General features: G+C 33.1%; 1 protein-coding gene across 1 annotated transcript in view; it reads right to left on the bottom strand.

Annotated features, from left to right (window-relative positions):
* Positions 1 to 13,416, bottom strand: part of RYR2 (ryanodine receptor 2) — a 406,115-nt gene that overhangs the window by 35,046 nt on the left and 357,653 nt on the right. The window contains exons 84-88 of the mRNA XM_026846439.1: positions 12,528 to 12,601; positions 4,704 to 4,784; positions 3,655 to 3,743; positions 1,934 to 2,062; positions 514 to 618 (exon numbers count right to left, since the gene is read on the bottom strand). Coding sequence (XP_026702240.1) covers positions 514 to 618; positions 1,934 to 2,062; positions 3,655 to 3,743; positions 4,704 to 4,784; positions 12,528 to 12,601 — 478 coding nt within the window. The remainder of the gene's footprint in view (positions 1 to 513; positions 619 to 1,933; positions 2,063 to 3,654; positions 3,744 to 4,703; positions 4,785 to 12,527; positions 12,602 to 13,416) is intronic.

The raw sequence follows: 13,416 nt of genomic DNA, 5'->3' as shown, positions 1-13,416 counted from the left end.
ATCAAATTTTAACTCCCTGAAGAGCTGTCTGTGCCAGTCCCCTACCCTATTTCTATAGTTTATGAAACAAGCACTCACATCCAAAAGCAATTCACCCATTCTAAGGTCTGATTAGTCTCTTTCTCTACTAAAGTAGGAAAGGCTTAGATGCAGACGTGTTAAACTAGGATTCAGTAATGATAAACTAGGGTTCAGTGCAGAAAAGACTGTGACAGAACTTTGGTATGAAAAACGGGAACTAGCTAGTTGTTTCTGAGTATTGGTGATATGCTTCATTTGCAGCTTGATCTCATCGGTTTTGTGCCTGTGGCCAGTAATCCAATAACAGGCCTGCTATTCACCCCCACTACAATTTTGTTATTTACTCCCTCAGTTCTATTGTATCCTTCACCTCTGTGTCTTATTTTTCTTCATATTTCCCCTATTAACTGTTATTAATAACTTGAGCATATTAACAAGTCTGTTTATCTTTTACAAAAAGTTAGCAACTTGAAAAAGTAAAACAAAAGATACCTGAGACAGCTTCATTTGCATGTGGGCAAACACATGAAGAAAACCGACTACAGCATCCCATAGCCTGCTGTGTGCCAGACTTTGCTGATTTCCAGTACATGGCCCCTATTGTTTAGGCAACAACAAGAAGAAAGAAGAAAGAAAAAAAAAAAGCGCAGAGTTTATTTGCAAGAAACTAAACAAAAACAGGAAGAAAGATAAACAGTCAGTGCATTGCTCAGGGTTGACCTTTAGAAACTGCTATAAAAAGTTAAACATATATAGAATTATCTATTTAATATCACTGACTGTAAGCAATGCCTAACCATTCTGCCTCTGCTTTAGCCAAGTTCAATTTTACTAATTCAGAGCCACAAAAAGTATATCTGCTTGCAACATTGAACTGCAAATGCTAAAGGGGTAAAAATGTTCAAGATGATTCTTCCCTATGTAGTTCTGTAAATCAGGAATAACTTTATAGGTTAATGCAAAATTTGCACAAGGGATTAGAGAATCAGGCTCCTGATTTTTCTTCCCTGTCATATTCTAGCTATTGTAGAACACAGTGCTAAAGAATATTCTTCCCAAAATTCCAACTTCTGAAAAGAAGGAATACAAAATCTTTTGAAGCCTCAAAGGATAACTAAAAAAGATCTTTACCAGCTAATAATGCTACTCACGATTTGCCAAATATGTATACACTAAATAGGCAGACACATGTATGTAAGCTGCCTCATTCAGTCCTATTCTATATTTCATCCTCATGCACTATCAAATACTACTTTCATAACCATTTTCATTTGAACAAGCACAATATAATAGACACCTAATAGTCTAATGAGATTCTCTCTTACCTGCTTACTACATGCAGAAACAAACTGTAACATTGTTGACTGATTTACACAAGGAATTAATTAAGAACTAAATTACACTGAATTCCTTACATATCATGGAAGAACGGCTATATCTTATTGATAGAATTTATCCTAATCTCACTTCTTTTGGAGTGCAACACAAGTACATCTCTACAACTCTCAAATGTAATGTGTGACTTCTGTATTTCAAACACAGCATTAATGCCTTAAAACAGAATGCCTTATTCCTGACAGAAATCTCATGTTGTGTTGACTAAATAGCAACGATGTTTTGCATTGGCCAAATTAAACAGAACAAACTCTACTATCTTGTATAAAACCAAAGAATGATTATTTAATAACTTTAAATTTGACTAAATTGCTAAGATTCCAAAGGAGTAGTGACAGCTCTATACATATTTCTAAATTTCACTTCCTTCTTAAATTAATGCTCTAAATAATGTTGAAGTATAAATGCATCTATATTATATTTATATCTATGTTATCTCTGGCTATATTATGTCTTCATGCCAAAAGTGCAATTAATTTTTTTTCAAATCCATAAAATTCCAATGAAACCAATTTACCTGGATATACTCCGTAAGAGTATTGAAAACTTGTTTTGCAACCTGGATGGCTTTGGAAAAATTTCGTTGTCCTTGCTCATCAATAACATCCTTCCCAGAATAATACCAATAGAAATCACTAATGGATTCCTAAAATAAAGTTGTGAGATACACAAAGAGATTACTTAATCATATTGCCTCTAACCAGTTATTCATCAAGATAAAAAAAACCCCATTAGATAGCATTCTAGTTCTGACCAATTTTTAGTTTATAAAGGTTTTAAATGACCCCCAACAATTCTCAAGTATTACATCAAGAACTGTAGTTTCATCTCAAGAGAATCAATAGGAAAACAAATAAACTGAAGTAAATAATTTCAAAACCCCACAGCAAACCTCAAAATAAAATTAAAAAAAAAAAAATTAGATCTGTTGGTATCTACTCTCAGAAATACAACTGCCTGCATTCTGAAAAGGAGGACTCAGTCATACTACCATGCTGCATGCTGTTCATTAAACAACCTCTCTTTATATTGCATGCTTGACACCTAGTCAATATTGAGAACAAATGTTGCTTTGTGTGCATGATTCCTCTTTTTGTCTTCCCCAAAGGTGAGCTTATTAAAGTTTCAGCAAAGTAAGCAATGGAATGAAAACCACTGTATTGTCCATACAACTTCTACAGAATGCATAAGGATAAAAAGCAACGTTGATAACAGCAGCAACTTAAACCCCACCAATTTTCAAGCCTGGAATGCTCAGACCCAATAAATAAATGGTTAAAAGGAAAATTCACTTGATAAATTAAAAAACCCACAACAAACTATATTATCATGCACAGTGAATTACAGAAAGACGAGAATAGGTAAAAATGTCACAAAATATGTTTTCATGCCTTTCACATATTCCAATCTTTTAAAAAAAATAAGATTTTTTTTTCATTAATTTCTACTGGGCTGTGACAATGTAATGTTTTCATATTTCAAGATTAGGGTTATAATTCAAATTAGAGGGTTGAAGGTTTGGTTTTTGGTTTTGTTTGTTTTTTTTTTTTAATCTAGCCTTCTGCTTTTGTTTTTTCCTTCTTAGAAAATGATGGCACTGCTCTTATGTTTCATCCATGCCATCCCATGACTATCCATACAGCAGCCCAGTCTTCAGACTAAATCAAAATGGATGAAAAAGCAACTGGCTGAAGCTTGACTTGAACAATATGAACCACAGTCACAAGGTAGTCTTGGTCAACAACTGGTTAATGGTATTCACTGATACACTTAGCATGTAACTACCTTCAGTCTGTTCTCATTGGTTAACAGACTCCATTGCATTCTTGCAGTTAATGGCTGAAATCAATCTTTCACACTTTCATCACCTTTGACTCTCACAGTACAACACAACTCTTAAGGAACTGTAACCAGTAGAGAATTACAGCCTTTCTCATCAACATGAGCTACAGTGACCAGAATAAATGATGTGATGAATAAATGTACCCATCTAATAAAACTGAACATAAGGATGTAAAGACACTGATAAGGATGAAGTTTGATTTTGCTGTAAACAGAACTTTTGTGGCAGCAAACCATGTATTGCTGAAGGAAATTCCACAGACACTAAGAAATTCTGAATGTCCACATACAAACTTCTACCTTATGATCAAAATGAATGATTTTTTTTTTTAAATAGTAAATATTGTATAGATTCAAGTCATTACTGTAATCTAATTAGTACATAAATTAACCTACCTGAACTCTTAGTAAGTAATCCACAGTGGAAATGATAATATTAACAGTTGTGTTGTTACCAGTCTGAGTTCTCAGGTAATTCTGGAAGTCTAAAAATTCAAATAAAAGTTTAATTTAAATTTATTTAAATGTGAAGACTTACAAAACTACTCCTGCAAATTAATTCTGATTTAACGTAATCTAGGAAAGTATAGTTTAAAGAAATTGATATTTAAAAAAAAATATATATTTTTTTGGTAACAAATCTTTTTAACAGAATTTTATTGCAGAGGTCACATACCAGGGAAATTTTGAAGATAGAAGCTTGACTATATGTTTCATCTGTACAATTTTAACTTGGTCTTATTTTCATCTCACTTGTGACTAATTTTACATCTCTGTAATTCCATCAATATCAACATAATTATACCTAGTCCATATTTTGTTAAGCAAACCAAAATTAAACCACAAAATTATACAATTCCTGATTACAAGGTCATAAATATGTCCAACAGCTAAAAAACATTTTTTTTCCTTCCCTAATAATAACACAGAGAACATAAGGAAAAGTACTGAAAAATAAAGATATAAATAAAGAAATAAATACCATGTATTTGTTTCTCTTTTTTTTTTGTATCTTCAAGAAAGGTATTGTGTTTGATTTAATTTCAGGTACAATTCTAGCTGACATTAATGCCAAACAGCACCCATCAGAAAGCATGCAAATGCCAAAGAACAATAAATATACCTTCCTGTTATATTTTTGCTCTGAATCTTCACCATCTAGAAGTTATAAAACATGTATATTTTCCTACATAAATTTACCTTTCCTAGTAGGTCCAGATCAAAAAATCATCATTTTGGAAATCATTATCTTTTCTACAAAGTTAAAGCTGATTAAAAAACCCTGACAATTTAATTCTACATTAATATTTTCCTTTCATGTACATCTAGCAGCTACCCCACCTTTCATAATATTTTATGAAGGTTGTCAAACCTTTAGTAAAGAAGAGCTTTTATCTTTAGTTACCATCACCTTGGCCTAGCTGACTGGCAGCCTGCCCACAAACCTGAATTATGTCCTTCACAAAGCAATTGAAGGAAGCGGAAGAGGTCACAGGTGAACTCATCATCCTGCATCACCTTTTCTCCTGTAGAAAGGCCAGATGGAAGCAGATTATCACAGGCTGCCAAGTAACACCACACAGTCTCTGAAGAAAATCTCCAGAATTAATTTTAAGAAAAAGAGAAGGGAAAAAAAAAAAATTATAACCACCAATCTATCTGAAGCACATATAACTTGTGCTTGGCAGATAGTTATTTGGTTAAAAAAAAATTATGAAACTTAATTTTTGATTCATAAATATGGCAGCATGAGCTTGGCAACATTTTACAAATAATCCATTATTTACATTCTTGTTTGACTTTGCTGGGAATGAATACTGCATTACGTACAAAGGTTAGGATTAGATTAATTTGGTTCCCATTTGTCACAAAACAAGGTACTTAAAAATACAGAATGAGATTTAATCAAACAGTAATAAACCACATTCCTCAAATAAACTATTAGATTTTAAAATACTCTAAAATAACCCATGAAATCTACGTCTGTGTGCATTCTCAAGAATTATCTAAGCCCAAATGAGGATTCAGTACCTGTTTGCTGCTGACACAAAATGAATGTTGGGCATTTGTCTCCCTTTAGAAAACAAAGCAATAAACTTATGATGAACTAGAACAAATGCTAATGTGCTTTACTGAATTAGGCCCTTCTGTTTACTTATCCAAATGTATAGTTTCAAATTATTTTCTTGATTCTTCACAGGAAACAGTATACTAAAAAGCCCTCAACACAGCATTATTTCAATTACACCAATACATACATACAGTTAAGTTTGTACACTGACACGCAAAGAGGAAAAACAACCATTCACCCAAGAAGACAGTCAAAACTGAGGACAATGTAGAACAGCTACTAGAATGTTTCAGGAGGACAACAATGTAAGTGTTCAAAAGAATAAAGACCACCTATTGAAAGTAAGGAAATTCCCATTTAGAACTTTGGAAAAGTATTTGGAATGTGTATGGCAACAAAAATGGAAGCCATAAAAAAGTTCTACTTTTTAAGAATATACATAATTTGAATACATGGCCAAGTGGTATTTGTAAACAACAAAAGGAAAGGAGACAAAAATGTAAGCACTGCAAAAGACTTTGGAAGATTTATTTTTTTAATGAGGAGATAATTTAGGTTTTTGTCTGAACTTCAAAATCTCATGTCCAAAAAGTATTTTTAGTGTGTGAGCAGAAGGAAACCAGAAGCATGAATAAATGAATTAAAATTTAAAAGGAAAAAAAGCTTTTTTCAAAAGGATTATAGACAATAATAATTACATTAATAATTACTGACATACTGTTATACTGGTGGATAACTAAGTATAATGTCTACATTTATAAATTATTGTATTATTAGAATTACAGTATTACAGCTGAATTGTAAACAGTATTTAGAACAATTTGGAATAAATATGAATGTGATCCAAAGTTTAACTGTACGTATTCATGAATGAATACAAGTTCAAGGTAATGGACTTATCAATGCACAGCCTATGGATTTTAAAGTGAGAAGCTTCAGTATAATGGTAGGATTGAGAAGCAAAAGCACTTTGAAAACTAATATGATTATTTTAAAAGTACAGAATTTCACACTTTCCTGTTGCCATCAAGACATAAAGTTTGGTACTAAGAGCACATATCAACCAAAGTATATGCTAACAGTTTCTTGTAACAGAGGGAAAAATAAAATGCTCTTTCTTCTAATTCCAGATGTGTACTTATGGTAGTGGCAAACAATATGCAATTCTTTCTCAAAGAATGAGCCAAATAGTATAAATGACATTCCATGACATTTTTCTCCATCCTAGATACACTGTTTTGCAGTCACAGAAGACTGAAAACACCTTCCACTAATTAAACAATAAAAATAAATTATTGTTTCTGTCAGTACTGATTAATATATACATACAATGTATGACTGAGAAGGCAAAATCAAGAGGTGCCTGTGCATTTAAAAGTATATTATTCAACATTATATGCATGTTCAGCCCTGCAAGATACTTTCACATGTTGCTGGCCAAAAGCCAGAGTATAGAATGTCCTGCAGGATTAGTCACTTCCTTATTTTTAACTTATCTGAACTCCTGTTATCCTTAAAGTTACACTTGGAGTCACACACTATGTTGATCTAGATGAGTATTTAAATTTTGCAAAAATAAATATTACAGAAAGCCAAATATTTGGTGGAGCCTATACCTTCACACATGCAGTGTGTGTAACTTGATTGCTGAGATGGCAATGATTTTTAAAAATAATTCACAAGGAATAACTGCTGATATATTACAGTTGGACAAATCAAGCCTATGAAGAGCCCAACCATGTGTTTCCTGAATATCAAGATATCACTGAATCAAAGACATTTGTATGAACAAGACTACAGAATAAGTTACAGTTTAATATTTTTCCACCTCTATTTTTCTTGCCCTCTTATCAAGTGAAGACTTTTCAGAACAAGAAGGAAAACAAGTCTCAAGTTAAAATGATTATACAGATTAATTTTTGAAGTAATCTTCTGGCTTTTAGTACACCCACTGGAATCTAGGAATTTTTATAAAATTTATTCAAAAACTTATATTAGGAGGGTTTGGAAGGATTTTTAAATTAGCTTCACTCTAAAGAAATCACAAAATGAATATAAGTTATTGCAAATCCATTAGGTGTTTAGGTGCATCACTACACATATGCTGTAAGGTCTGTTCCTTTTAGAAATATTTTTACGTATTTCAAAATGAAGAAAAAAAAACTGTTTCAAACATCTTGGGCACACTAAGATTTAAAATTTATAATCCTGGTTTTCAATTTCTACAGCTGACCAAAATCTGACTAAATTTAATGTTGGTATTGACGGGAATTTTAATTTTCAGATGTTACTGACTGCAAGAGGTGTCTCACTGGGAACTACAGAACTGGAGATCCATTTCTTCTATAAAATCTAGGAGAACAACGTTTGCTCCTGTGTACACAAGTTCATGTCAGTACCCACAAAGATTTGCATAGATAATGTACTTACAAACATACACGCTGCATATAGTATGACCTGGGTTGTCACGAAACCATGTTCTTTAATTTCTGTTGATATGATGTATATTCTGGCATATATTTGCTTAGAGGTTAAAATGCTGCCATTGCTCATACTGTATGTAAATGACATGGCTACAGACATGAAGGCTTTCAGCCTGTAGTTTTTGCACAACTGATAGCTTGTGTTTGTGATATACAGGAACAGAAGTGTCATGTGTAGAAAACAAAAATAAGATTGAATGAAAAATGATTTTTTTTTTTTTTCCTTGAAAGTGCATGTGTCCAATTTTAGTAATTTTCTCTCTTTTTTTAAAAAAAATCCTCAATGGAGAAGATCTGACTTCTATTCCTACTCAGAACCATTGGTCTGATGCTACATATTACAAAAACATACAAATACTTTCAGCTTTGCAAAAATGAACAGGGCCCCTTTTTGATGGCTGTTAAGCAAGAGCAGAATTCTCCCATGATAAACCAAGTGAATTCATTCTTATCACAAGACCCAGGCAATATGGGGTTGGACTGTAAATGCTGCATGCCTTTGATGTCCAAATAATATGATTCAAATAAGAAAAGCACTTGTATTCTCACTGAGTGATGCATAACAATTTGTACTGAATCTAAAGTTCCCTTTTAAATGCAAACACTGATTCAAATACAAGGATATAAAGGTGGAAAAACTCTGCTCCAATGTAGGCTACAGTGGATCACAGAAAATTTAAAGATCCAATTTAAGTGTGATTAGGTTGGTGAAGGTCAAAAGTATATTTATTGATTTCACATTATTAATGGCTGGAAATAGCCCTGATGTGTACCCTCAATATGGCTATTTATGACTGAGAGTGGTACACAGTTTAACAGAAAGTCCTTTAAGACCTACTATCAGATCAAATTTAATTCTAAAATTATATTTTATTAAAAGAAGGCTTCTGAGAATTTATAGAGAAACAAAATAATCCCATGATACAGTATTAAAAGATTAAAAATAAAAATAGAGCTTTCCTGACAGGAAATAAAAGGTAAAATAATCTAAGTGTAAACTTAACATCTTTTTTTTTTTTACTTCATATGATAAGTAAAACAAGTCTCTCCAAATGAGAAAAACATAGCACTTTCAAGATTTTTGTGATTCACGGTGAAATAGCATAGAGTATGAGTGTTAAATAAAAAATGAAAAACCACTGCAAGATAATAAGCATTTCTACATGTCTTTGGCTTTGACCCCCCCCTTTTTTGAAAAGGAAACAGAACAATCAAAATAAAATACATACAGAAGAAACAACATTGAGTACATCACAAAAACAAGTAAGAAACACATTTGCTAAAGAACCATCAATGTTGTTACCAGTGGGGGTTCCAGGGTTTGGAAAGGGAAGGTAGTACCAGTCAGAGGAATATCAGGACAAGGAGCTTACGATGCGGACAGCACAAAGAAACAGCAATAAATCTCACATCCATGTTGACTCAGTACAAGGCTTTCTACCTATTGCCAAGGCTGATGTGGGACCAGAAACAAGCACTGCCCTTGAGGGAAAGTTGACTCTATGCCTGTAAGTGTCAACAGCTTTGACTTTGGCAAAAATAGTTTCAGGCTATAGGTTGTAAATTCAATGACAATTATTTATTAATATGCTTCTGCGTGAGATTCAGATGACGGAAGAAACAGGATACAGTGCACATTTTACATTTCATCATTCCCTCGGGAATCAATAAAATGATCTTTAACTGAGGGGTAATTAATTACTCATAGAGTATGTATCTCCCTTGAAAAAAGTAATGGGAGAAAACATTTCCCCATCTTTGGTACTTCCTTTGCAGTATTTACAGATGGTTATTTACAGTATTTCAAACAGACATATTATCTCAGGTATCCCATGAAATCTTGGATGTTTCAAAACTATTCACTATAGGAGTTTCCCCACAGACACACTGGCTGGGCTTTCATAATGCTATCAGGTATTAATACTAGTACCTGTACAGCTCTTATGTAAACTATTTTTCACTGAATTGAAAAAGGTGTGCTTCACAATATAAAAAAATTATTATGATTTGAAGGTAGCATAATATCAAGAATAATGTAATCCTGAAAAGGAAAATTACAGTCTTTTTTCATTTGGCTTTTCTTTGTCCTGTTTTCTTGAATTTTCAATAGCTGAGTATTAATACATTAAAAAAGGTGCTGTTAGCAAATATTATCCCTTTGTGCCAAGAAATTTTTGACATAGTGTGATTACCGTATCTTGACATTGTTTCTGCTCAGTAACAAAGAAAATGAAAACACATGATTCTAAGTGTAGAATTTTGTTAATCTGCCAAATAAACAGTTTCCACTGAGAAAACAAATAAAAATCCAGATCATCCCCCTCCTCAACATCTGGCTAATGAAAAGACATCTGCTGTGTTAGAGCTTACTGTTCCTGCTGAATGGTATACACATTTTGCATTTTAAATTCTCATTTCTCATGGTAATAGGAACATCTCATGGCAACAGCTCCTACAGAGCTCTTCCTTTACTTGAACTAAGGAACCTTTGAGATACAGGAACCTTAATACATCAGGTAGCTCTCAGAGCAAGGAAGAGCCACCTGTAAACACTATCGATTCCTCTAAATTAACGATGCACCACCTCTTTCTTGTACCAACTCCTGATCGCATCAGAAAAACCTAGCCAGTGGCAAGTCCCCTCCTTACTAACTACCCTCAAATCCTCACTGGATCCACCACTGATTTCCTGTGCTTGCACAAATCAATGCAGCAGTAAAGCCACATTCAATACACAACATAAATATTACAGGAGGACTATAGCACAAGGCTTTGTGTGTGTATAGGTATATATATAATTTTTTTTTTTACATTCATCCATTGCAAATACTGGGCTCACTAAAATGAAAAGAAATTTAAAATAAACAGAAAAAAAAAGTTTAAAAAAGCTTGCTGCTCTTACATCTAGTGTGCCAGTCACTGTGCAAATCCTGAGAAAGGGAGGAAGAACAAAGTGGGGAGAGTTGACACAAAAACCAAGAATTTTGAAATACATAATTGTAATAATAATAGAAAAGAACCCACTAGCTTATCAGTCTTACAGGAACAAAAAATTTAATCGTGTTCAGGAGCTGTACAGTGCTGACACAAAGCTAAGAGCAGGAAAATTAAAGAACAGGCAGTTGTTTTTAATAATTACCACGCTCATGAGTGATGACTGAGGAAGGGAGGACAGGACAATTAGTTCAAAGAAAAAGAAACAGGGAAAAAAGAAAAAAAGTTGAGAAATAGTTTTTCACAAATACAAAATATAGTTAGTATTGGTTTTGGCAAAATTAGTTCTGTACTAAAATATAAAGACTAAATAAACAGAAGAAAAGAAAAAAAATCCCTCAAATGAGGAAGCACAAAAATACTCTAACATAGGTAGAGTCAATTATGCAGCATTTAAAGATTTATTTACATTTGCATGCAAAATTGGTCATTTCTAGAAATAGAGGCAGCAGTCAAAAGAAAAATGAGCTGATATCTTGACAGTCCATTTCAAAATACAACATTATAAATAATAAATTTAATTATTTAGTAGTAGAAATGTTGTCCAGAAGAGTAAAACATTGTGCAGAGTAATCTTCAGTAAAACATGAAAGTAACGGCCAAAAAGCTGCATCAGTGCTCAATCTACAGTCTTGTGAACAAAATTTATCCACATGGGTTCTCTTTGTTTTGTTTACTCATGTAAGTCTAGCAGGATTTGATCTATAATTTAAACTGTGGGAGCACTTTCAGAGAAGCAGCATTTATGATTAGTCTTGAAGTCATTCAGTCAAATTTAATAGTCCATTATCTTGATTTGAGAGAAGCGGTTGAGTATTCAAGAAATATGCCACATAAAAGAGCTACACGCACAATAGCCAATGAGATATGTGGTGGATTAGGTATGAATTATGAACCCCCAAATGCAATAATGATTATACAGTCAAGCTTTTTTACCTTGTTTTTAAGATAAAAACATGTTAAAAGATTAGGTAACTGTAGGATTTAAACATAAAAATGCACCATAAAAATACTGAAGATAAGGAGAAAAAATGTGCTGTGGTAGCTCTATTAAGTCACATAAGAACGAACCTAATGTTTCCAGACAATCACAGTAAGGGAGTAGTAGAACTTACTGTCACACAGAAAGAAATTGACAGTGAACTGACACACAGAGGTTAGAAAGCCAAATTGGTTTGAAGTCAAAAGTAAAGTGAAAATTTCATAATTCCCCAAAGACAAACAGAAAATAATTATTTCAGAGAACAAGCTTTCCCTGCACACTTTTTTTCCAAAAAGGAGATACAGTTTCCTGAACCTCTAATATTTAACTTATGGGTTAACTAAATCATCTGGTTTTCATTCCAGCCAAAACAGCTTAAGAAATCAGGTGGGAACTCTAATTTCACTTTATGCTGAAACTGATTATGGACTTCTGAAATATGTCACATGCATAAATACTGCTGTTTCTAACCAGAATCTGTTTTCAGTTTTACATGTAATGTCTTCACTTCTTCAGAATGGTGAGTAAGAGTCCTCTGAAACTCAACACAGGCTAGTGATTTACAACTGACAAGCATGGTCTTAGGTAGACCAGTTAAACATAAACCACTAGTAGGAGTCATATCGTAGCTTCAGCTTCTAGATATCATATATATTTAAGGGTTCTTTCCAATTCAGATTGCTTCTGCAAAATGTAAAACAGAAAAGTTCACAGGGCATTTATCTTAAATTGATAGTACCTGATCCCTCTTCAGTCACCATGCCGAGGCCTTCTGCTTTGTTCTGACGTTCAAATGCGTTTAGGTCAAGAACACTGCAATGAGAAGAATGACATTTGTCCTGTGATTAATTAAAAATATGTGAGAAGGATTTGTGATTTCATTTAAGTATATAATCATACTAGCATCAAGAAGATACATTTCAGTGGCTTGATATATGTGTCTGCTACAAGATTACGAAACTCAGCTCTACAGACTTAAGTTGCTTTTGCCCTCCAAATGACAATAGAATTTAGCTCTTTATGAGTGACCAAAAAAAGGGAATGTATGTATTTAAGATATACATACTCATTTTAGGGGTTACAAAGAAGCCTTGACTACATTTATATTATAGACCAGTTCATCCCAAGCAGCAAGGTCCATCAAGAAACTAGTGTCATTACTAGTTCCACTCAGTGTTCCTCTTCCTCCATGTTCTGAAAAACTTAAACTGCCAAAGGGCAATATGTATTCAACTAACCAGATTTAAGAAATATATACTCTTACATATTTCCATTTGTGAATCTGCAAAGTTCTGTCTTCCATGGCTTAGCCTGTCAGCTAGCCATGGATAACTTCTGTTCATAAGCAGGAATGTTTATGAAAGTCAGATGTGAATGTAGATGAACTACAGCAATAGTTCTGATGGCAAAAAACCTCACTGATTACAAAATGTATCTCAGCCAAAGACAGTGTTAAGAAAAAAGGATATAACATAGTACCCTTGACAGAAGACTGAACAGCTTGATCCAGGAAGCCCCTTTTAGTCCTCCTATGTTTTATGTTCATTTACACATTATATATTGATATGGTTTATTCTTAGGAATTATATAGAAAACATCTAAATATATATACATTTATATATATATAA

The sequence above is a fragment of the Athene cunicularia genome, assembly GCF_003259725.1.
Source record: "Athene cunicularia isolate RWA chromosome 3 unlocalized genomic scaffold, athCun1 chr3_part1, whole genome shotgun sequence".
In the NCBI taxonomy this organism is placed as follows: Eukaryota; Metazoa; Chordata; class Aves; order Strigiformes; family Strigidae; genus Athene; species Athene cunicularia.
This window is presented reverse-complemented; position numbering and strand designations above follow the sequence as displayed.